At 39.2% G+C, this 26,660-nt stretch overlaps 1 protein-coding gene across 1 annotated transcript in view; it reads left to right on the top strand.

The window, feature by feature from the left end:
• Nucleotides 1-26,660, top strand: part of cers6 (ceramide synthase 6) — a 93,773-nt gene that overhangs the window by 57,845 nt on the left and 9,268 nt on the right. The window contains exons 5-8 of the mRNA XM_079822523.1: nt 541-591; nt 4,487-4,579; nt 12,447-12,575; nt 15,619-15,725. Of these exons, the coding sequence (XP_079678649.1) occupies nt 541-591; nt 4,487-4,579; nt 12,447-12,575; nt 15,619-15,725 (380 nt within the window). The remainder of the gene's footprint in view (nt 1-540; nt 592-4,486; nt 4,580-12,446; nt 12,576-15,618; nt 15,726-26,660) is intronic.

Raw genomic sequence — 26,660 nt, 5'->3', positions numbered from 1 at the left:
AGAAGGAAAACTGATAGTTGGTCATAAAATTCATGGACGTTTTAAGTTAAGACATTGATTCTACTTGCCCTGATGAGAATTTACCATAGTTTTTGCACAGTATTTATAGTAACTCTAGTGAAATTAACAGTGCTAACACCGTTTTATGTTCAAGCATGAGGTGTCTGTCCAGAGTCATGCCAGTTTGGATCCACAGCCTTTGGTTTTTCTTATGTGGCCTTTGAGAAAGATGCTGAGGTAGATAATTAGCCAAGAGTTAGATTTGATCATGTCAGCATTCTCAAAGCACAACAGCAGATCTCACAGGAAATCATCAGCTTCACAATACCAGGCTTTGATGCCAACTAACTGTCCTACGTAATGATGTGGCTTATCGAGGGAGGAAAACATTATGTAGTATTGAGTGTAATGATTGTACTTTCTGTCTTTTTATGCTTTGATGTAAAAAGCAGAATTCAAAAGCTCTTTCAAAAGACATTATCTTGTGTATTTGGTGAAAAGCTCTGGAGATCATTTGTCTCTCTGTGTTTGATTTTAAAGACCCCGTGGCTGTGGAACACCCGAGAGTGCTGGTACAATTACCCCTATCAGGTACATTTATACTGTCTGTTATATCAATCATAATTATTAAAAGGGTTCGGTCGCACCGTTTCATACTTTTTTTTTCTCTGAGATCCACCGACTATGTAAATGTTAGTAAAGGTTCTTTGAAATTGAGACAAAACAGTCTAATGTAGATTCGTTATGACCAAATTCCACCTTCTCTGCATCTTAGGCCCTGTTTACACCTGGGACTAAAGGGTTAGTTCCCCCAAAAATGAAAATTAGCCCATGAATTACTCACCCTCAAGTCATCCTAGGAGTATAATAATTCTTCTTTCAGACAAATAAAATCTGAGTTATATTAAAAATGTCCTGGCTATTCCAAGCTTTATAATGGCAGTGACTGTTGGGTCATTTTTGAAGTCCATAAAAGTGCATCTATCCATCATATAACTGCTCCACACGGCTCCAAGGGCTTAATAAAGGCCTTCTGAACCGAAGTGGCGCCTTTGTGTAAGAAAAATATCCATTTTTAAAACTTTATAGACTAAAATAACTAACTTCCGGCGGTCAGCGGTAGGGCTGTCAAATAAAAATGTGAATTTCGAATATTCGTCGAATGTACACAAAAAAAAAGCACAAACCGTGCATTTGAATTTGCGCGTGAGACATGATGATGACGTAACTGACGTGGTTTGTTTATCCAGTACAATACGACTTGTTGTTAATTTGAAAAAAGGCGGAAAAAACAGTGAGGACTCGGGAGTCAGAGAGAAAACTCAGTCAGACACAGAGCAGTGCAGAAGAAGGCAATCAGGGCTTTGGAGCATGAGATGGATATAAATGAAAGAAGATACGCTACCGGCTGACAAAAATCCTCTCAGTTGGTGGCACAATCATACTGTATATGTATCCACATATTGCGCAGCTGGCAAAGACAGACTTGATCATGCCTCACCAAAAAACGCTCAGCACTCGCTGCAGGTCAAGTTGACTGTTTGGTGTTTTTGACGAACAATATGTAGATGTTTAGTGAGTGGAAATGGATAGTTTCTGAATGTCAGTTTGCTATTTTGTGTTCACATTACGTTGTCTGTTGAAGCGTGTTTTCTCAGGTTACTGATGCACTTGCAGTTTAATGCACTTTTGTTACCTACTTTCTTACATGCCCATTAATGAAATTATATTTCATTTAATAACAATTGTTTGAAAAGTTAATGCACTTTAAAAAGTGAATGTCATTTCATTTCAATAAAAGACGCAATGCTTGATTTGTTTTACATTTGCTTATTGCGCTTGCTTGCGCTCTCTTGCGGGCATAGGAGACAATACAGTACTTTTTCCCTCTAACATTAAGTATTGCCTTTAGAATTTGAATATAATTTGAATTTTGATCATATTTAAGAAAGAATTTCGAATTTAGCTTTTCAGCCATTTTAACAGCCCATTGTCAGCGGTACGCTAAAAGAGTAACCGCCAACGCTATGTTTTGTTTTGCTCTATCCTCTGTGCTTCTGCGTTCGTCAGTACACATGCATCATGGGTTCAAGGGTTACTCTTTCACCGGAAGTTAGTTATTTTACTCTATAAAGTTTTAAATATGGATATTTTTCTTACACAAACGCGTCACTTCGCTTCAGAAGGCCTTTATTAACCCCCCGGAGCCGTGTGGAGCAGTTATATGATGGATAGATGCACTTTTATGAACTTCAAAAATGAAACAACCATTCACTGCCATTATAAAGCTGGGAAGAGTCTGGACTTTATTAAATATAACTCTGATTTTATTCCTCTGAAAGAAAAATGCCATATACTCCTAGGATGACTTGAGGGTGAGTAAATCATGGGCTCATTTTCATTTTTGGGTGAACTAACACTTTAAGATGCATTTTGCAGGGCTCCAGACTGCGACCAAATGCAGTCTGCATCCTGTCTGTGCGAGTAAATTTTGCCCAACTGATGAGAGCTGCCATTTCGGCAGAGCTGACCATAATAAACAGAACAACTGTAGCGTGAGCTCAGAAAAGGTTTCTCGTGCTGATCTCGATCACGCGACACCGTTACTACACAACGCTGGGAGATCCGGTGAGAAAGCGTTTGAATTCGCAGCTTTCAATTTTAGGCTTTAATTATCATCCAATTTTAATGTTCGTTTTTTAATGTGGTTGTTTGTAAAACTAAAAGTTAAAAGATGTAGGAAAACTAACGCTTTGTGGCAAACAAACTTTTATTTAAAAAGACATGAAATTATATTTATATTTATAATTAACTATAACCAGTAGTTGGCGGCAGAGGAGCACTTATCGGCTTATTAGCCACTTCTACTCTAATATATGGAAAAGTTATAAAGTCTCATGAAAAACAAAAACTTTTTTTTGAATTGTGACTGAATTACACGGAGTAGATAAAGAGCCTTTTTATAATCACTGAAGCTGGTCAGTTCAGTATGATACTATAGAAGAACAATGGTACATTTAACAAAAGTAGAATATTCACATGTGCTTGACTTCTGTAGAAATTAGTGGCACCAGTGCTACTGCTCTCAAATGTTAGCCTGGAGCCCTGGTTTTGGTCGACCGGATCACAAGTTGATGAGGGAGACACATTCTCAATTACACCTGGTGTTTTAATCTGTCTTTTTTGTCCACTTTTGACCCCTTCTGTTCTGATTTCTTCGAGGGGAGGGTCTATGGGTGGGTAAATGTTTTCAGATCTAATGTACAAAATAAGCTTGTGCAACTTACATATGAATGCAAAATGAGACGCTGGGAAAAACATATGGAGAGAATTTCTGCTCTGACAGCCGCAAGCCCACGGCGAACACTGAGTGAGTGTTAGAAATCAGGGATGGTGAGAGAACATTGTGCTTGGTACGTTTTTCGTCTTCAAACCAAACTTGGGTCTCCAGTCGACAAAGTTTAAATCCCGTCTGGCTAGCGCTCTTCTCAAAGTTTACGCATTAGGTCAGTAGGCGGAGAGTTGGCAGTCTTTTGTGGCTGTTCAAACACATTCAACCACATGAGTGTCTATTGTGAAAGCAATCCGGTCAAATGCCTTTTCCACTACCTCTGGAAGTGGTCGAAAGTGGACAAGCTCAAGACGTGTTAGACACTGTTCACACCTTTATTTAGCGTCGTCCACTTGTGATCCGATCGACCAAAATGCATCTTATTACCAGGTGTAAACAAGGCCTTAGATCCCTTAGTTACTAACCATTGTGCCTGGCAAGACATTAAAGGGATAGTTCACCCAAAAATGACACACCCTCATGTCGTTTCAAACCTGTAAGACTTCCTTTCATCTTCTGAACAATAATGAAGATCTGTTTAATGAAATCTGAGAGCTTTCACTCCCTCCATTGACAGCTACACAACTACCACTTTTCAAGCCCCAGAAAGGGAGTAAAGACGTAAAGCGACGCGGGTGTTTAGTTTGCACAAAAAAAATCAATTTACCAACCTATTTACAAAATATTAATCTCCGACAATGCATGCGTGTGGTTATGAATGTGGTTAAATATGTTTTTCAAAGCACCCACGTCGCTTTATAAAATTGAGGTTAAACTACTGGAGTCACATGGATTACTTTCATCATGTCTTTACTACCTATAACATCGTAGTCAAATAGAATCAAATAGTACCATTCTTAAATTTTTATTGCCTTAAATCAGGGTTTCCCAAACTTGAATTGAAGAAAATCAATCATTAATTCAATCATCAAATATCAAAATTAAATCATTTTAAAATTAAAATAAAATTTATAACAGATTTAAAATGAATAAATGTATTTTTTCTAAGATTAAATATTTCATTTACCAGCATGTCATATGACCATTAACCAACATGCACGTGTTGTTTGAATATTTTTTCACCTGACAAAAAAGAAAGTTAAGTCCTCTGCAAATGTGTTTTTGTGTTGACAATGTTGTGTGTGACTTTTATAGCCGTTAACCGTGGACTTGCATTACTACTACATACTGGAGCTGTCCTTCTATCTGTCGCTGCTCTTCTCGCAGTTCACAGACATCAGAAGAAAGGTACGTGACTTTACACTCTGGTGGTATCAGTTTACTGTACATCTGAACTTGAAAGATAGCTTTGTGAAAAGTAATGAGCGGTTGTTGGCTTGGTTAGAAGTGTCTGCTTCAGTGGTTTGAGTTTCTCGTGAGAAGGCTCGCGCTGGGTTTATTAGCAGTGACGTGCGGGTCTTGTTTCCTCTGCTGTGCATGGGCTAAACTTCCTTTACAACATGTAAAAGCATGACCACTAATAACTGCTGCCGCTTCATTTCTGCTTAAGCTTGTTTAGTATTCATTCTGTATTCTGATATTCATGTAAGGGCTTAAATATGAAAAAATACATATTTTTGCTCAGTGTGCATGATATTTGCAAGTTTCTTTTTGAATGTTTTGTTACATGCTCAAATTGACGTTTTTCACTTGAATACTGTAAGTCTGTGGGCGCCTGACAAATGACCTGATCCAGTTGCAGTTCTGCTTCAAATATGTTTTGCAATCATACGGTTATATTTATTTTTAGCTTTGGCATTTTGCAAATTTTTTGAATATTGCTACATATACTATATAGAATATTGAACATATTAAGATATGAGAACTTATTTCTCGGGCACTCTAAATAAATTAATACACCACCATTCAAAAGTTTGAATGGTCAATTTTTTTAAATACTTTTATTTAGCAAAGGCGCATTAAATTGCTCAAAAGTGTCAGTAATGACATTTATATTATTAAAAAGATTTGTTTTTCAAACTACTCAAATACATTTTTTATTCATCAAAAAATCCTGGAAAAGAATTGGATTCCACAAAATAATTAAAGAGCACAACTGTAATATTAATACATTATTATCTTGAGCAGCTAATTATCATATTATAATGATTTCTGAAGGATGTGAAACTGAAGGAATAAATTACATTTTAAAATTGTTATTTGAAATGGAATAATATTTCACAATATTACTGTTTACTGTATTTCTGATCAAATAAATGCATCCTCGGTGAGCAAAAGAGACTTCTTTCAAAAACATAAAAATACCTTTTTAACGGAAAATAATATATAATTAATGAATTAATGAATTATAGCCAAGAACCTAAAGTCAAGAACCTTTTTTCTGCACATGGACCTTTTATAAATTGCTCATAGAAACATTCTGGGAAATTTGTTGTTCATTTGCATGTAGGATGATTTTATGATAAAACGACAAACAGTAAGAGCTTTCATGTAAGCAGCTTCGATGAAACATTCTATCGTTTGCATGGTCTTTGTTTCTTGAAGCCACACTGAGTTGCCCGGCGCCCACCTAGAAATCATTGGTCCAAAATCCTGCCTCACAAAATTCTATAAAAACATATTTATTAGTGCTGTCAATCAATTAAAAATAAAAACTGGATTAAAAAAAAAATAAAAATAAAAATAAAAATTCTGTGATTAACCGCGATTAAAAACACTTTTATAATTTTTTTATGTATTTTATAAATGTAATAATTTCACAGTTAATCTCCAAATTAATGTAGAAACAACATAAAGACAGAATATTTTAAATACTTGTTTAATGGCATCTTTTTATGAATAAAGGCCAGTATCACTGATACTAATACTGCTACTGATGTCTAGATGAAACATTCATTATAGCCATTCAACATTACAGTGGAATTAAAAGCTATCAGTTTTTTTTACATTTATTAGGCTTCAAAAATATAATTTTTAATTTCAGTGAACTTAAAACAATCCTCACATAAACCCATTATAATAAATGTCATATTTACCTGTGGCCTTCCTACCTGTCTAACAGGAAATATACAGAAATGTAATAACGCTATCAAACAGTCTGCACTGCATAGATTATAAATGAAATATAGATTAATCCCTATTAAAGCTACAAAAGTTTTTTAGTCAATAGCAGTGAGTAATTTTCTCTGTGACCTTTGTTCTTTGATTAACATTAAAGGGTACATAATACACACTTTTTTTTTCTGCCAATCTCATGTTAATCTTGAGTACCTATAAAGTAGTATTGCATCATTCATATCTCTGAAGAGTCTTTAGTTTGATCAGATTTATAAAAGACAAGATACGCTGTACCGATTTTCCCCCGAAAACAGCAGAGCTCGTGGAGGCGTGCAGTGGGCGGTGCTAAAGAGTCATGGGCATACACACACAATATATCATGGCATTATCCCTGGATAACTTTCGATTCACTATACTTTCGTGTTGTTTGCATTATATGCACTTGCGCACCGATTTCCAACAAAACACAGACATTTGATGCAGTTTCACTCACCGCCTGCGGTTTCCACTCATGACCGGGATCTTTTTATCAATGGGAACGCTCCATCTTTCAGTTTCAAACGATCTGCAAATCCAGCGTCAAACTGGGCTTTGTTTATCAAACATTTGTCACCGAAATGCCGGGAACAAACAAACAGACTTGCACAACAATCCGGAAAAACAAACTGCATCCACTGTTCCCTTCACGCTGATTCTTTGGGAAGCTGAACAATAAAATGTTTCCCTCGGAATCTTTCCCTCGAAACCAAAAACACACTTCTTTAGTGACATTGTTGATTTTGTGGTCTAAAAACTAAATGACAGCGCTGCCGACGGCTCCTGTAACCCAAACAAAGCTTGTTGATGGCCGTGCTCTTGCTCTCGCTCTGGATGATGTGTGTGCCCTCATCCGGGAGAAGTGCCCATACAAGGAATCCCGCCCTTTATGAAGTCATATTGGGCCATACTAAAAAAAACGTTACGAAACGTATCCAAATCCTGAAGGAGTGTATTTGGCACAGAAATACTACCAACATATGTCCAACTTGTTTTTTTTTTTTACATTTGGCCATATTTAGCATGTGAATCAACTCTTTAACAGTGCAAATAATGCAGAGTTCAGACTGCACGTGTTTCAAACTGGTTTCTCTTTTCACACTGCATGACTATCTGGGCCAGCATTCAGTCGCTGCTGTGTTCACACTGCACGATGGATCGGCGACAGGGGGTTTCACACTCTATGACTGTACAAGAGGAAGAATCGCAGACAACTCTGTCACATCTGCAAACTACGTTTCACAACCAAACACACGCGAGAAGCGACAGTGAAACAACGCAAGATCACGCCTGCGTCAGACCGTCTCGCGCAAGACTGAAAATGTTGTTAAAAATATAGATTGCAGAAAGCTTGCGATCCAAATTGTCTGTGCGCAAAGGAAAAAAAGAAAATAAGATTATGGAGGAGGAAATGGTTAGGGAGACGCGGAGATCAAGGATAGTGTTCTGCAAAGAGAGTTGGAGGTAAATAAATAATTTTGCAATGTGCTACTGTTGCGGCTGGTCAAACAAATGTTTGTGCTTTATTTCTGTTTGATCTTGTTCTCTCGTTGGCTGTTGGTCATCGTCAATGTCATTTTCATTCAGAACACATTTCACACAGCAGGAGTTTGAATGGCCAAATATTTAGCATATCTCACGGGCGTCGACGACTCATTGCCATTGTGAAACAATCATGACGATGACTGTGATCGAAGCTCCTAATCGTTGGTCCTTTGTCATACAGTGAGAAAGGTTCAAAGACGACCGGTGTCACGGTAGATAGGTTAGGATCATTTTCTGACAGTGTCAGAAATTCAGCATGATCATCAGTGTTTGCGTTTACTGACCAGCCAATAAAACTGCGACATGAAATCAACGCAACATAGCGCTAAAGCTTAAAAATGCTTACCTCAAGCCAGTGGCGTAGGTGGAATTTTATTTTTGGTCCGGCCTGGGCAAAAGTGAGCGGGCACTTTCATGCGGGGCTGTTGTCACATAAACCAAAACTGTAGCTACAACCTGTCCACATACAAAACATGAGCAGCGGTTACAACAAACGTTAGACATTTCCACTTTTCAAATATTTTCTTCATTTTTATTGAAAATAAATGCCTTTACGATCTGATATGTGATGAGAAAAGGAAGTACAGCAAGTTCGGCAAAAGCCGGATTCGAACCGAAGGTTGAATTGTGTCAAAACTTAGAGCCACGCACCTTACCCCTACACTATCATGACTGACAGATACTGATGGCGTGTCCTGGCTTTACAGAATTAACCTGCGCTTGAATGGGTTTTTTTAAAAAGTCCTTTTTATATCACACAACTGCAAATTATAGACTAAGTGAATAGGTAAACATACTTCATGAACTCACAGGCGCGAGCCGCGCGACATACATGAGACAGCCTGACACCTAAATGCCTAACACAGCTGTCAATCAAACTCATCAAGCATTATGCAAAAACCATAGACCGTAAAAAACACATTTCATTTATTTCAGTATTTGAGATGTTGTAATTAGTTTTGTAAATACGTTCAAATAATTTAAACAACTGTTATTTAACAAATAATATTATATTTTTATGATAAACTGGGGGGCCTAGTCATCATATCGGGCGGGCCTGTGCCCGTCTGGCTACGCCCCTGCCTCAAGCTCTTTTCCGCATCCTCTTTTATTCAGCACACATAAAAACTACTACTACAACCAAAGTGTGATTCATCATGGTCTTTTTGTTTACCACTAGCGTATGCTGATGACGTTTTATTCTTCTATAGAAACGTGCATCGTGGCCTACGAGTCATCATCGTACAGTCTACATGCATGTCGTACCCAAGTTTAATAGATCCATGTTGCACAGTGTGATTTGTAATGATCTTATAGGATTGCTAAAAGCGTGCAGTGTATCCCTGGCTTAAGACTGCTCTTATGAGGATACTCAAAACAACGGACATTTTGGCATAATGCTGTGTGTTATTGTTCATTCAAGCGCGAAAGATGAAAAGAAACGGATGCTGCGTTAATTGCTTTGACAGCACTAATATTTATATAAACATCTTATGTTTGGCTGTTATTGCGCCATCACTGCCACACATCATTTGGTGCTTTCATTGTGGACAGGCAAATTACTTGACGCTGCAAACTCAAGCGGCGCCTGGTTGGGACACAATGTCAGTCTTAAACAAATGTCATGCAAATGAATGCAAATGTGAACAACTAAAATCCAGACTGCCCTCAGCTGTCTCAGAGCTTCATTCAGATCCACAGGCTCTATATTGTCCCGTGTTGATTACGGCAGGGTCCTCTCAATGTAAAAGTGATCTCCCGCAGCTGCCATATTGGTTTTGTGGTGTAACGCACAAGTGTGTTTGAACAGGTGGACGGTTTTTCTCAAAGACTCCTTGAAATCGCAGTTAGCACCTGCGGTCTGTGCTTTATAGATGTTCTTTCTCTTGTTTCCTTTACAACCCCTCAGTGTCAAACTCATGCACTCACTCGCTCTCATTTCTCTGTTTTTACAGTGTTTGCAAGGTAGCACATAATGCTTAGGGTTTGGTGGAAACAGCTAACCTTTCGTATTGTATTAATGCAATTAATTTAGTTTGGACTGCTTCACTCACAGACACGCACACATACAGTTGAAGTGCAAAATCACAAACTTAAAACTTAATCTATATAGTCATTAAAAAACTAATAAAAATGGCAATAACAACGGAATTAATAAACATTTAATACAAATGAATATATTAAAAGGAATTCTAAATATGAAATATAGCTGTGAGCAGCAATTATCATGGTACAAGCGCTTTAAGACCTTTAAGCACATGCTTAAAAAGACATTATGTTTCCTTTAGCCTGTAACCAACCTAGATCATAGATGGAAAAGACCATTTACAGCCAATTTACTAAGGAAATATATGGTTTAAAGCTTTTTAACAGTTATAGCGCCACCTATGGTCAGCCCTCCATAAAAGTTTACATGCTCATGTCGCATGTGCTCACCTGATATTTAAGTTTTGAGTTTTTGTTTAGGATTTATGGGCTTGTGTGTATTTTTGGCCATGCCCCTTTTCTAAATGACCCTGTTATAGGTTTGGGCTTGTGCGAATAATTGTGTGTTATACAATCCTTTACACACCTAAAAAAAATTTGAAGGCACCACCCAGTGGCCGATTTCTTTTGATATTCTCACAGGTCTCTAGGGCCGTGAGTCCAACAGGCCCAGCGAGTTTCGTTCCGATCGGCCTCCGTTAACCCTGTCTGATAGCTGCTCAAATTTCATTGGTGAAAATATGGGTTATAGCCATTTTAGTAAAAGTGGCTCCTCCCACTTTGAACGTTCGAACGGCCCTTAGAGAGCGTGAATCGAAATTTCAACATTTTTTTTTTATAATTATTGACAATCGGACTCCAAAGAATCTTGCTGCACTGGTTTGGTTCCGATCTGGCCATAAACCTAGGACTAGTTCACAAAAGTAGGTTTTTCAAAAACAAAACAAAAATACCCCAAAAATTCACCAGAGCCATATTGAGCCAAGGATTCCAACAATATAAGACACTTGAGCCTATGCCTAATGGTTAATGCTGCGTTCACATCAAATGCAAATAGAGCATCAAAATCCCGTCTACCGCGTCTAGTTGGACGCTTGAACATTTTGAATCCATTTGCGCGTCCACAGCGAATTGGACGCTGCGTATAAAATTGAGCGTTTCAAGCGAAATAGACGGACGTTCAAGGCGCTCCAGGAGAAATATGTCATAAAACACCACTCTGCCTCTTTTCATTTTCATTAAAAATATATATTAAGCATTAATAGCCACACATATGTGGTCCAGGCAACTCCTACATTATCTTCACTGCATGTATATTTAAATATCCTTAAAAATTAAGTTATGAACCTTCTCTTTGCCCTCAGTCAAAACGATTTGGCAGATGACAAATGATAGATTCATGACACCAAAAATCCCCTGTTAGATCCACACAAGACGAACCAATAGAGAGACATCAGAGCCAGCGGCAAACGTCAGAAGGACTGGTGGAGGAAAGTCTGCTCTCGCCGGGGTTAATGAGCGCTGAGCGCCCGGTGATCGCCTGGATCTCACAACTCCACAAACACAAGATCATTTTTTAAATAGCCGCTCTCTTTATAAATAAACCACAGATTTGAGCTTTAAACAACTACATTCCCACCTGAAAAAGTCTTAAAACTACATATTGTGACACAATAGTAGTATTTTTAAACTCTGCAGGGTTTCCCATCACGTCACTTTACCACGTGACAGCAAGCGGGCTCCTGATTGGTTAATGCGGCGCGAATTAACGGCAAAATTCGAACTGGACTCGCGAATGAGGTGGAATTGCGTCCTATCGCCATTGACTTAACATGGAAATCACTCGCGCCAGACGCTCTATTCTCCTTTTGGTGTGAACGCAGCATAAGGAGTTATGAGCAATTTCGTACTTTTGATCGCTGTAGCGCCCCCATCGGGCCGTTGGTGACGTTGTAAATACTGAAAAGCCTCTATTAAGCCCTCTCTGCGATTTACGGTTTGGTCTGCCCGATCACTTTTAGGGGAGAATGCAGCTCCTTGAGAATTCGAACTAATAGGGTTTTAGCGCTACCTACAGGTTTCCAGCTACCAATAGGGTTTCACCTAAAACCTATGTACAACCTAAAACTCAAACCCGGCCTTTTGCTGCCTTGCATGCCCTGCTGTTTCCTTCTGGAAATGCAAATCTTGTTTTTGCTCTCTCCTTTCAGTTTTTTCCATGCCCAAATTTCCGCCCACATTGAGGACGTCCTCTGCCCCATTCCCGCCTGCACCAGTGTGCTCCTTCTCTTCGTTTGCCATGCTTCCATTCTGTTTTTCGCCCCACTGCACTTCCTCCTCATCTCCATCTTCATCATCATCAACCTGCTCGTCAGTGCAATCCCATGATGCCGCAGGGGAGCATGCAACACCTGGTCTCTTAACAGCTTTCTTTATGATGAAAATGTACTGCATATTAGGAATGACCCTGTGTATTCCTTGTAGGTTTACAGTGCATAAACATTTACTTGTTCCGTGTGACTTCCTGCAGGACTTTCTACTGATGTTCCTGCATCATGTGACCACCATCTCTCTGATCACCTTCTCATATGTGAATAACATGGCACGGGTGGGAACGCTGGTCATGTGCCTGCACGATGCTGCGGACGTTCTGCTGGAGGTGATTTCCTATTACATACATTAAAACCACAGACAAAAAGACACACAACTCTATGCTCATTATTAGATGTATCTATGGCATCACATACAGCAACAGGAATTCCTTGGTAAATTAAGTTAAAATTTTGAAGTTACAGTCAGATTCAAATGTTAAAGGTTCACCCAAAAATGAAAGTTCATGTCGTTCCAAACCCGTCAGACTTTCCATTTTTGGAACACAAATTAAGATCTTTCTGATGAAATCTGAGAGCTTTCTGTCCCTCCATTGACATCTACGACACTTTAACGGTTCAAAAAGTTCATGAGGAGATCATAAACTAATCCATATGAATTGAGCCGTTTAGTCCAACTTTTCTGAAGAGACTCGATCTCTTTATATGATGAACAGATTGAATTTAGGCATTTATTCACATATAAACATTGATCAACTCACACATCAGTTGTGGTAAACGTAAGCATGTTCGCGTGTAAGAACCAATGAGGTTAATTCTCATGTACGTAACCAATACCTAACTTTACACAAACATCTTAATTTAGGTTCTGAAAATGAACAAAAGTCTTACGGCTTTGGAACGACATATGGGTGAGAAAATGATGACAGAACTTATTTTTGGGTGAACTATTCCGTTAATGTTGGAAAGTTAGTTGACAGGTCTATATATATATATATATTTATCACTGTTTACACCCTCATGTTGTTCCAAACTTGCATGACATTCTTTCTTCTGGGAAAATCACAGCTTTACAAATAAATACCATAAAGTACTATAAATGTAGTCAGTATGAGTCATGTGCTATTTTCCAAGTGTTTTTATGAGAAACAGAATACAATTCTAAGGGATATAGTTCACCCTAAAATGAAAATGAAGTCATCATTTACTCACCCTGCTGTTGTTCCAATCTTTTTTTGGAGCACAAAAGGAGAATTTATTTATTTAATTTTACGTCCCGCTTGTGCTCATCAATATGACAGCAGTGAATAATGACCAGAATAAAGCTAAAAAAAAAACATGCAAAAGTATCACAGAATGGTCCGATGCGACACATCTCATATATTCTAAGTGTTCTGGGGGTTTAGGAATAGGTTTTGGTGAAAAACAAACTGAAATTTAATGTATTTAATGAAAATCCTGAGCTTGGGAGTTGGTCTTCTGTGCACATCTGCACAATTCATAGTTTTCAGTCATGTGCCTGTCTCGGAGCAAAACGGCAATAGAACTGCAGCACAAGCCTGTCAATTTTTTCAAACTATGTGAACAAGATGCAAGTTTTGGGCACTTGTGATCCAAATACAGCACCTGCTGCAGTATTTCAGTATTTCAATCACTAAAAACAGTGGGACGTTTTTAAAACACTTATAGGGTGGGTTGCACCAATTAGGATTCAATTAAGCAAAGTTTAAAGCTAATCAAGGATTTGTTGATCTGTGTTTTATTTTAAATTGAGTTGTGTTGCACCACTTAATTTTAAACACAGATTAACTATGTAGACCGACGCCAGGCTGAACAATCCTTATTAGTGCAACCCCCCCTTAAAGTGCCTTAATGTACTATAATAGTGATATTAAAGGGATAGTTCACCCAAAAACGAAAATTTGATGTTTTTCTGCTTAGCCCCAAGGCATCCAAGATGTAGGTGTCTTCGTTTCTTCAGTAGAACACAAATGAAGATTTTTAACTCCAACCGTTGCTGTGTGTCACTCATATAATGCTTGTCAATGGAGACGAATTCTATTAGAGTAAAAAAAAACATGGACAGACAACTTCAAATTAAACCCCGCGGCTCGTGACGACACATTGATGTCTTAAGACACGAAACGATCGGTTTCTGAGAGAAACCCAACGGTATTTATGCAAATATATCACCTCATATCAGACAAACGCTTCAGCACTGCAGACTGCCATCACTTCCCGTGAGTGAGGTCAAAATAGCGGCCGGGTCATAGATATGTATACGTAGATTCCTCATTCGAGCGATCCACACCATGATCCACGCAGGCACTAATGAGGTATCTATGTATATATCTATGACCCGGCCGGAATTTTGACCTCACCAACGGGAAGTGATGGCAGTCTGCAGTGCTGAAGCGTTCGTCTGATATGAGGTGAATTAATTGCATAAATACCGTTGGGTTTCTCTCAGAAACCGATCGTTTCGTGTCTTAAGACATCAATGTGTCGTCACGAGCCGCAGGGTTTAATTTGAAGTTGTCTGTCCATGTTTTTTTTACTCTAATATAATTAGACCCCATTGACAAGCATTATATGAGTGACACACAGCAACGGTTGGAGTTAAAAATCTTCATTTGTGTTGTACTGAAGAAACGAAGACATCTTGGATGCCTTAGGGGTAAGCAGAAAAACATAAAATGTTCGTTTTTGGGTGAACTATCCCTTAAAAATTGATACACCTTTTTGATGATGTATACTATATACAGGCGAGTAGATGGCGAGTAGATGAGCCAAGAATATGAACGCAACATGTTTTTTTCGATGGGAAAAACACAAGAAACCTTGTGTTGCATTAATATTCTGTGTTCATTTGCTTGCCTGTACAAAGTATTCATCATCAATAAGGTGTATATTGAATTTGGGATTTTTTAATATCACTGTCTTACTACATTAAAACTTACTACAAACCTGGTAAAATGACTGGCGGGCAATGGAGGAAAGCCTTGTTTTGCCCGCCTGGTAGGCTTTCCTATAATGGTGTGACGTCACATTAAAATGATGAATTATGAGACTCTGTTAGCACCGCAGTTCACTTCGACTCTCCCTGAAGATGCACACAAGTTGTGAGAAATTAAGGTTAATATATGCAGCATGAACTGCGTGTAGCTGTGCAGAGAAGACCAACGGCCAAGATCAGGATTTTTGTTAAATAATACATTCAATTTCGATTCGTTTTTCCCAAACACTTGAAATATATGACGCGTGTCGCATCTGACCACTTATTGTACATTCAGGATTCAAGATTGGTGATGCAAGATGTGCTAGTTACATGCATTAGATGTCTGTCATGTTGATATAAGTTTGTGTTCGCAGGCTGCTAAAATGGCCAACTACTCCAAGTGTCAGAGATTCTGCAACGTCCTGTTCGTCATGTTTGCCCTGGTGTTCATCAGTTCCAGACTGGGAGTGTATCCTGTTTGGTAAGACACTCCTGTCAGTAACATGATGATGTGTCAGAACCTCTTGTTCTCATCAGTATATCTAAAATGTTCTATTTTATCATCTTTTCCAGTGTTTTCATTTCAGGTTTGACACCTTCAGTTAGTGTTGTTGCCAAGTAATAGTTACTATGGCTACAGCAGTAGTGTAGAGATGTGGACGAGTTCAGAACGAGAGAAAACAGATGGATCTTAGTTTTTTACACCTATAATAGGCATTTCATCACTGAAGGAAATAGCATTGTGCTTTAATCAAATTAAACATGATTTTATTAGACAGCTGAACAGGTTATGCGTTTGTGGCAGTGTTGATTTAATAAATAAGAAATTATCTGCGAGAAATCATTTTAACCAGTGTCGTTATTGTTAACCAACTAAATATATATATATATATATATATATATATATATATATATATATATATATATATATATATATATATATATATATATATTATATATATATATTATATATATATATATATATAGATGAACAAAAACGTAAAATTTGTTTGAAATTACTGAAATTAAATAAATTGAAGTACTTAAATGACCAAAACTGAAATAAAAATAATTTAAAGTAAATAAAATGGAAAAAGCACAACAAATTTACTAAAACTTAAATGAAAACTGAAAATATAAAAAATAAAAGTCTATTCAAAATATTAATAAAAACCAAAATAGTACATAATAATAACATTGAAAAATTTATTTAAATCATAAAAAATATTAGTGCTGTGAATCGATTTAAAAAAAAATTAACGAATTAATCAAATTTTTTCTGTAATTAATCGCAATTAAAAAACATTGGCGTTAATATTTTTAATATTTTGATATTGTAATAATTTCAGTAACTCTCCAAATTAATGAAGAAACAATTTAAAGACAGCTTTTTTTAAATATTTGTTGTAATGGCATCTTTTTATGAATGAAGGCCAGTATCACTGATGCTAATGTCTCTATGAAACATTAATGACGTTACATTACAGTATCACTGAAGGCTACCAATTCCAACATTTATTAGGCTTTAAAAAAATAACTTTTCATTTAATTGAACTTAAAACAATCTTTACATAAACCCATTATAATACATGTTATATTTACCCATGGCCTTCCCTGTTAGACATAGTCATAAGTTATTAACACCTTTCTTAACTGCATAAATAATAAATTAAATATAAATTAATCATTATTAAAGCAACTATTTTTTCAGTTCCCTTTGTTCTTTGATGAACATCAAATGGCAGACATCATCAGTAGGGGTGGGAATCTTAAGGCACTTAACGATTCGATCCGTTTCCGATTCTGGGAGTAACGATCCGATTCCCAAAACGATTCTTAACATACATTTTTGGTAATTATCCTGCTGTTCAAATACATGAACTTTACATTTTGACCAAAATTGGAGCTAATATGTGTTTTGTTTATAGTTAGAATATCTGTTTGACAGCATTGCCATATTAAAAATGATTATGAAGATTTCTTTCAATACTTTTATTTTATTAACAAAGTTATATTCAAGATTAACGAGCTCTAATGAAACATGGTAGCCTAAGCCATATATACAATTGCAAAGAACAATCATTAAGAATGAAAAATTGTCACACTTAGTTGTAAATTAAGAACTGTTTAACTGTTTTGAGAACTGTTTAACTGTCTAAACTGTTTCTTTAGAACATTTTAACAAAAAAAAAGTTTACTTTGGTTAGAGCCACAAAAAAATCTTTCAAACATAGGCTAATGCAGAAGAAAAACAACTTTAGTGAAAAAAGTTGTGAAAAGTTTTAGTGAAAACCAAATTCAGTGTGTGTGCATAACATCTCATGAGAAAACTTGCCGAGCTGCAACAGTCATGTTAGAGACATTTAACGAATCACTCACCAAAACGAAGTCTTTGTTCAGAGTTTTCCATTTGTTTGAAACATTGTGCAGTAGTTCAGCAATATTCGATAAGTCATTCCAAAAATTATGCCACGGATGTTGGTCGGTTTATATCCCGGGCACCGCACCGGAGACATAGGAGTGTTATTAATCATTAATGGCAAGGAAAGCGCCGTACAGCCGACTTGAGCACCACTTCGTTATTTTGGCTCAGAATTTTGTTTGTTGGAAATATGAACTTAATTTAGAAATGCTTTTGAAATTAAAAACTTAGCATTTAATAGGCAAAATACATTTTTGAAATAGGGAGGCAGCCGCAGCGAGCGCAGACACAGACCGGAGAGATTGAGAGGCGTTTGAGCAAAACTGCGGAAAAACTGCATAAAACGTGCGGGTGTTGAACCCTCTCACCGGGAAAAGTGTCCCCACGGGTGCGACGCCCCTGAGCAGGTCGTAGTTTGTCCATTTTATCTTAAACGAAGCCAATTCACCAGCATACGAACGTTCGCCTATCAACAGGTTTTTCTGTTTGGCCGGTGACCGCGCACACACATTGGTGAAGAGGCCGTTTGAATTGAACACAGAATCGATTCTGAATTTTTGATAATCGATTCTGAATCGTTGGATAACGAATCGCGATGGTATCGATGCATCAACCTTTTCTCCCACCACTAATCATCAGTGCTGCTATCACTTTAAGATCGGCCGCTGCCGAACATGATGCGGATCTGACACGCTGTCCCGCGCATCTCATTTTCTCACACGTTCATTTAAGACGTTATCACTCGACAAAACTGGCATTTTGTCAAAAATCTCGGTGTTGTTTGTTTTTTTTGTTCAAGAGTGTTCTGCCCTCACTGTTAAACTCAGACACAGCTATGCAGATAGATAAACTCCTCAACAATTGACAGGTGTGATGTCCTTTTATTGATGTATCCTTCAATTATCGACAGAGTGAAACTACAAAAAGAAACAAATAAACAGCATGTAGACTGTATTCTAATGTAAGTTCACATGTATTATGCAAAGTCTGGCTAACATTCATCAAAACTAAAAACTATTAAATATAATCTTGTTTAACATAAATGTTCACAAATATTGTCTTTAAGCCTCATATTAAACATAAAATACTCACAAGCAATGCTTTCTGTAAGACAACAAAGAAGGATGAATGTAGATCACGTCAGAAGTGGATTCTGCTGTCAGCCATATATTCACATGTGCTGTTTTTCTAACTCTTCTTCTAGTAAAGGTTAAACATAACACTCGTAACAACTACAACGCCTCCTGCTGGATGGAGAGAAAACTACTCCAACACACTCCCCACCTGACGTCCATAGGATGTCACCCTTAATTCTTAGGATCGTTGGCTACATTCATTGGAATTGCGCAGCAGAAGTACAGTCTCTGTAACTGGTCTCAAGAAAGTTTTGCACGTACCCCCAAAGGCAACTTTTATCTCTACTTTCCTGACTTTTCCATCTCGACTGGGGAAGGTATTGATCACGACTCCCATGGGCCATTGGCATCTTTTGGCTTGGTTGTCTTTTAGAAGTACAAGATCTCCTACTTGTAGATTTGGCCTGTTCGTCTGCCATTTTCTTCGATCTTGCAATGTTGGCAAATATTGAGTTCTCCAGCGGTGCCAAAAGACATTAGAAAGATGCTGCACCTGTCTCCACTGGCGTCCATACAAGTCTGACTTGCCAAAGCTTCCAGGAGGGATAGGTGGAGATCCAGTCTTCTGGGTGAGGAGTGTAGCAGGTGTAAGAATGAAGGGACAGTCGGGATCAGATGAGACCGGAATGAGAGGTCGAGAGTTCACGATGGCGGTTACTTCTGCAAGAAGGGTAACGAGAACTTCATGGGTCAGCGGCTGAACGGAGTTGGTAGTTAACATTGAGTCAAGAATACGCTTCACAATCCCAATCATGCGCTCCCAACTTCCTCCCATGTAAGGGGCATGAGGTGGGTTAAAGACCCATGTGCATTCATTCTTGTCCAAGAAATCTCGTATTTCCGGGTTATCACACTGGTTTGAGGTTATACCAAGCTCCTTGCATGCACCTAGGAAGTTGGTTCCGCAATCAGACCGGTGATGCTTTACTGGTCCACGAATGGAGATGAACCGTCGTAAGGCGTTGATGAAACTGGATGACTCCATTGACTCGATTACCTCGATATGGATGGCCCTGGTACCCAAGCAGGTAAAAATGACGGCCCAGCGCTTACTATTGGCAAGACCTCCACGAGTTAGACGAGAACTGATAGTCCAGGGTCCGAAGACATCGACACCAACGTAAGTAAATGGTGGGCAAACAGTTACACGATCGGTTGGTAGGTCGGACATCTTTTGGGTTTCTGTTTTCCATCTCAGTTTGCGACATTTGACACAGTGGTGAATGATGGAGCTGATGCAATGTTTTCCGCCAACAATCCATAATCCGGCTGTTCTCACAGCGCCCTCTGTGAAATGGCGTCCCTGATGCTGTACTTGTTGGTGGTAATGACGTACCAATAGTGTACTCACATGGTGCTTTCCTGGGATGATGAAAGGATGTGCTTCATCATTTTGCATGTCGGCTTGTGAAAGACGACCTCCAACTCTAAGGCAGTCAGCATCATCTTTGAAGGGCGACAGGTTTCTGAGTGGATTTTGCTTTGGTATCTCTTTCTGGGCTTCGATGCATGCAAAGACTTCGGGATAAGTCTTGTGTTGAAGACAGCTCAGAATAACGCCTTTTGCTTTCCCAAAGTCCTCTGGGGTGATATTTTTGCAAATGTGCCAACCTTGACACTTGCTTCCATAAGCATTTCCCTTGTAGCATCTGGTGATATGAATGAGTCTTGCCATTGCTCTAAGCAGTGATGTCCAGGTTGAGAAGGACTCAAAACGACTTGGATCTAGGAAAGAGTCTATGAGACCAGTTGCAAAGGCTGTCACCGTAGGGCGAACCTCAGGGTCAGAGTCTGGACCGAGTAACTCAAAACAGCACTTGGTCTCTTTTGCGTGCGCTCGTAGCAGGAAATCTGGTCCTTTGAGCCACATGCTGGACATTAGAGTGTTTGCTGGAATGGACCTGGAAGCTACATCGGCTGGTTTAAATCTGTCGGCACGTAGTTCCATTGTTCTGGGCTGGATGATTTTCTAATCCTTTAAACTCGGTTACACACAGACATAGAATCTTCTGGATTCATTTTGTATGTATCCAAGTACTACTTTGCTGTCTGTGAAGAACCTTGTACAATGGAATGGAACATCGATCTCCTCTGAAATCAAGTCTGCAATCTCGATGGCAAGAACAGCTGCACATAGTTCCAGCCTCGGGATAGTTATCTCTTGTTGTGGGGCAAGTTTAGCTTTGCCAAACACAAATCCAAGTTCGCTCTTGCCTTCTGTATCTGTGAACTTTGCATAAGCTACGGCAGCAATAGCTTTGGTGGACGCATCACAGAATATACAAAGCTCCCTTTTGGCTGCACCACAGAAGGATATAGATGTATACATTCTTGGTATTCGCACTTGTTCAAGATGCTTCAGGGATTCCTTCCATGTACTCCATTCTTCTCGCATTCGTTCTGAAAGTGGGTCGTCCCATTCGCCTGCATCTGTTGAAAGCTCTCTCAAAAGGGCCCTGCCTTTGATGCTGACCGGAGCTGCGAAACCTAGAGGGTCATACAAACTGTTAATGATGGAAAGTACCCCTCTGCGAGTATAGGGCTTCTCAGCGGTAGACACTTGAAAGGTGAACTCATCTGTTGCAATGTCCCAGCTTATTCCAAGACTCCTTTGCATTGGTGGACTGTCTGCTCCTAAGTCGAGATCTTTCAGACCCTTTGCAAGATCCTCCTTGGAGAATGCTTTCATTACTGTGATGTCATTAGAGGCGATCTTATGCAGCCTCAAGTTAGATGAGGCCAAGGTTTTTTGAGCCTTTTGAATGACAGAGATGGCCTCGGTACTTGATGGCAGGGAGACAAGCCCGTCATCGACATAAAAATGACGTTCCACAAGATGTTTTGTTGTATCGTCTCTTTTCTCTTGATCTTCTGATGCCCTCCGGAGTCCATAGGTTGCCACTGCAGGCGATGGGCTGTTGCCGAAGACGTGTACCGTCATTCGGTACTCCACGATTGGTTGTTCCATGTCGTTATTCTGGTGCCAGAGAAAACGCAAAAAATTCCGATGGTCCTCCCTGACCTCAAAGCAATGGAACATTTGCTTAATATCGGCTGTTACAGCTACCTTCTCTTCACGGAGCCGCATGAGCACTCCCAGCAGGCTGTTGTTGAGATTCAGACCGGTAAGAAGGACGTCATTGAGGGACACTCCTTCATGTCGCGCGCTAGAGTCGAAGACAACCCTTATTTGGTCCAGCTTGCGGGGGTGATACACTCCGAAGAAGGGAAGGTACCAGCACTCTTCTTGTCCAGTAAGGGGTGGCGCTATTTCCGCATGGCCATTGTCAAAGAGGGTTTACATAAATTCCTGGAAGTGACTTTTCATGTGAGGACGTTTGTTCAGCATACGACAAACTGAAGCTAGGCGCTGGACGGCTTGCTGCTTGTTGTTGGAAAGGCGTGGCCTAGGTGAACGAAAAGGCAGCGGAGCAACCCAACTATTTGTATTATCCTGATAGACTTCCTTATTCATTATCTGCAGGAAGGCCGTTTCTTCTTGAGAGTAACCAGGTCTCTCATCCAAACTTGTTTGTTGGAACACGGTTTCTCCGATGGACCTGTTCTTAGTATGGTTAGGGAGACTGACCTTGTTGTGGCTTTGTGGGATGATGCGTTCCTTTACTTGAATGAAGTTCTTGCATGGAAGGAAGTGACTTGGGCGACCATTGTCCAAAATATTCGTCTTGAAAACGCTTGCCTGCACGGGTGTGTGAGCTCCACCCAAGCAAATGTTCCCAATAATCACCCATCCTAGAGCTAGCTTCTGAGCAAAGGGTGCATTTGGAGGTCCATTTCGTTGGTCAAGAACTTTGTGTGCTTGAATAACATCCCTACCAATGAGAAGCAGAATCTTAGCGTCAGGATCAACATCTGGAATGTCGGATGCAATGTCTTGAAGGTGGGAATGGTTACGAGCAGCTTCAGGTCTAGGAATCTCATTGCGATTGTCCGGCAGCATGTCACATTCGATAAGTGTTTGGAGCTTTAAGCGCGACTTGCTATCAACAGATTCGATGATGAAGTTGTATGCTCTCCTCCCCGTAGCTTCCTCAAGGCCTGCACAGGTTCTCAGCTTGTACGGGAAGCAGCCTTTGGTGATGCCAAACGTATCGAAGATTGAAGATCTGGCAAGTGACCTGTTGCTTTGGTCGTCCAAAATAGCGTAGGTTTTGAGTTTCTTCTCAGGGGAGCCCAGTGGATAAATTAATACAGGACTGATCTTGCCACATGGGTGACTTTCAATTTCACTTCCACAGACTTGCTTCTCTCTTACTCTGCTTGTCCTGAAACCTCATCTTAGTGGGTACAAGGCCGGGTTGCATTGAATGCTTAAAGCTTGGGTCGTTGCGCATTTTTGATTCCCTGCTAATGAAGCCGACAAATGCTGAGAATGGTGGAAACGATACAGAATGCTCCTCCTTGTATTTAGACCCATACGTCATCCACTTTTCTTGCAGACCGAAGGGTAACTTCTCCACAATAGGATGAATGCCCCTTGCAGTGTTGAGGTACAGTAGGCCTGGGATATAGCCTTCGTCCTTTGCAGCCTCTATCTCTAGGAGAAGATCCTGAAGTTCTCTCAAAAGGTATGGGTCTTTGTTGGAGATTCTTGGAAAACACTCAAGTCTGTCGAGTAGCGCCTTCTCCAGGGCTTCAGGGGAGCCATAGCACTCGTCCAGTCTTTCCCATACTTTGCCCAATTCTTCAGAGGGTCTGTTAATATACACTGCTCTCAGACGTTTTGCACATTGAACGGACTCAGCTCCGAGCCATTTGATCATCAAGTCAAATTCTTCGCTAGCAGACAGGTTCAAATCATCAATAACATTGTTAAATGAAGATTTCCATTCCCCAATAGTCACCTGGCTTGTCACTGAACTTCCTGAGGCCGCCAGTGAGCAAATCACGTCGTGCTAGAAACCTGGCTATATCAGTCATATTGCCATCTCGTGGAGTGTAACCCGTACTTTGATGTGTCGGTAATGCTCCAAATGTAGGTTTCCGCACAGGAATGCCTTGGGAACATTGGGGAACATCTTTATGTTTGTCTGCGCTCGGCGATAGATGGACATACTCTGTGTCCATAGACTGGTGTGGTTCCTGTTTTGGTGGCACGTATGGGACAGTTGTTGCTAGAGTATCATTGTGCTCTGTGTTGCCAAATGGACTTGAATCTGCCTTTAGGATTATTTGGCGTTTTACATAGTCACAAGTACGTTCTGTGGGATCTACCTTCACGGACCCCAATGCAGATTCTTCTTCAAGATCGGTGGCCGCTTTCTCGAAGACATACGCCTCAGCTTGTGCGGCTTCTGCATCACACTGCTGTTGTAGTGCTTGTAGTGTGGCATCCAGACGCACCTCTTCTACTTTAAGCTCCGCTTTCTTAACTTTCATTTCAATTTCCATCTTTGCAAATTCTGCTCTTGTACGAGCTGCTTCAGCTTTAGCTCGAGCATTGAGAGCGGCTATACTGGCAGATGATTTAACTGAACCTTTAGAGCTCTTGGAGCGATGCGATTTTCTTGGAGCAGACGGACGCTGCGCTTTTTCTCCCTTCATCAGACATAGTTGAATATGCTGAGGCTGAAGTAACATCCACTTGTTGTCGCGTAGATAGGTGCTTTTTCACTGTTCTGCCCTCACTGTTAAACTCAGACACAGCTATGCAGATAGATAAACTCCTCAACAATTGACAGGTGTGATGTCCTTTTATTGACGTATCCTTCAATTATCGACAGAGTGAAACTACAAAAAGAAACAAATAAACAGCATGTAGACTGTATTCTAATGTAAGTTCACATGTATTATGCAAAGTCTGGCTAACATTCATCAAAACTAAAAACTATGAAATATAATCTTGTTTAACATAAATGTTCACAAATATTGTCTTTAAGCCTCATATTAAACATAAAATACTCACAAGCAATGCTTTCTGTAAGACAACAAAGAAGGATGAATGTAGATCACGTCAGAAGTGGATTCTGCTGTCAGCCATATATTCACATGTGCTGTTTTTCTAACTCTTCTTCTAGTAAAGGTTAAACATAACACTCGTAACAACTACAACGCCTCCTGCTGGAGGGAGAGAAAACTACTCCAACACAAAGAGCGAAAGACAACTTGATGTGTGCATGAGACTGGCGTGTGTGTGTGTGTGTGTCAGGGTTTCCCTCTATTAGCTCCCTAGGTGGTGAATAAGTATATTGATTGGCCCTGACTACTGAACTAGGGATCTGATTGAGACGCACCCACACAGACAGGACATTGACATACAGCGCGTTCCCTTGCGTCTTGCCGCGCTTAGATGTTTAAAAGCATTAACATGAATAAGAGTATGATCATATAATGTAAAAATGGCAAAAATGGATGTTGCGTTAATTGCATTAAATATTTTTAATTGCGTTAAACTGAAAAAAAAGAATCGCCCGCGTTAACACGTTAATTTGCCCAGCCCTAAATATATAAAATACTGGGAAAGTATTTTTCTTCAACTTAGCATGAACACTTCTGACTACCTCTAAATGTGGTTTGATCTGATTACATAACGTTTGGAGCACGTTTGCACTTGAATTTAGCTGATGTTAATACCAGGTGTAACGATGTCTCTCAAGTTTTACGACTGTGACTTTTTCAGATCCATTTTTATTTTGACATGATTCTATTCTTCAGAACGAGTCGTGTGCTTTTTCTTCTCGCTTTCCTCATTAATCATTTAGTGCTGGAAAGACGTTTTATTCACTCACCTCATCTAAGTGTCTACTGTGGCTTTTGAGTACTTCATTGTGTGACTCTAATGGAATTAGAGAAACGGGCTAATCACGGAGTGCGATTAGATTCAGCTCCACGTGAGGAGCCGTTCGGTTGGTGATGGATGTGACGCAGCAGCCCAAGTCCCTGGTCCTCAGAGAGTCCTCACTGTCATTTAGTAATGATTATGAAATGGCCTTCACAGAGCTGCTGTCATAGTCCCTGTATTCACTGATATGCTGCAGTGCGAGTTCATGTCAATTTTGATTTAGTCTTATTTTAGAGGTTAAGAGTCATGCATCTTGTGCTACAGCGGAAGCAACAAAAAAAAACTTTTGTGTGATCACTATCTTTACAATTGCTTTACATTTGATCTAGTGACCTGCAGAATCTGAAATCTTGCTTCGTTTGTTTACATTAATCATTTTTATACTTTGTCCTATAATAACGTACTAAAAAGAATTTATTTACAGATCTACATTAACTTTTGAATCTCAGAAGGTTCGGAAACGCTAATGTAATATTTATTACTATTTTGTATTTATTAATATTAATAGTTAATTATTTATATTTTGATTTAGCTTTTCTTTTTTTTCAGTTTTCATTTTAATTTAAGTTTTAGTAATTTTGTAATGTGCTTTTTTCATTTTTATTACTTTTTTTATTTGCATTAAGCTTTCATTTATTTTTATTTTAGTTTTAGAAATTTTTGTACTTCATCTTTAACTTATTTCATTTCAGTTAGTTGCCAAAGCAACATTTGTGAAAATCATAAATACATACACTAGTGATGTGATTTAATTGCTTATTACTTTTGACCAATAGGTGGCGCTGTTATCAAATTGCCGTGGTTTGAGGGGACAATGATGCATGCAAAGTTTGGTATCAATATGGCAAAGCATTGCAGAATCAGCTTGGCATCATGCCATCAATTTTTTATTTGAAAACGGTTTTGTCTATCAGAAATTCTTTGCCGGCATAGTCTGAAGATGATCCGAGCCAATTTTGGTGAAAATCGGACCAGTGGTCTAGGAGAAGTTTGAAAAAGTAGGTTTTTAAACAAATTCAAAATGCCAGACAGCAATTTTGACCAAATATGGCATAA

The sequence above is a fragment of the Gobio gobio genome (genome assembly GCF_949357685.1).
Source record: "Gobio gobio genome assembly, chromosome: 7".
Taxonomy (NCBI): domain Eukaryota; kingdom Metazoa; phylum Chordata; class Actinopteri; order Cypriniformes; family Gobionidae; genus Gobio; species Gobio gobio.
The sequence above is the reverse complement of the archived record's forward strand: the minus strand, read 5'-3'. Positions and strand labels throughout refer to the sequence as shown.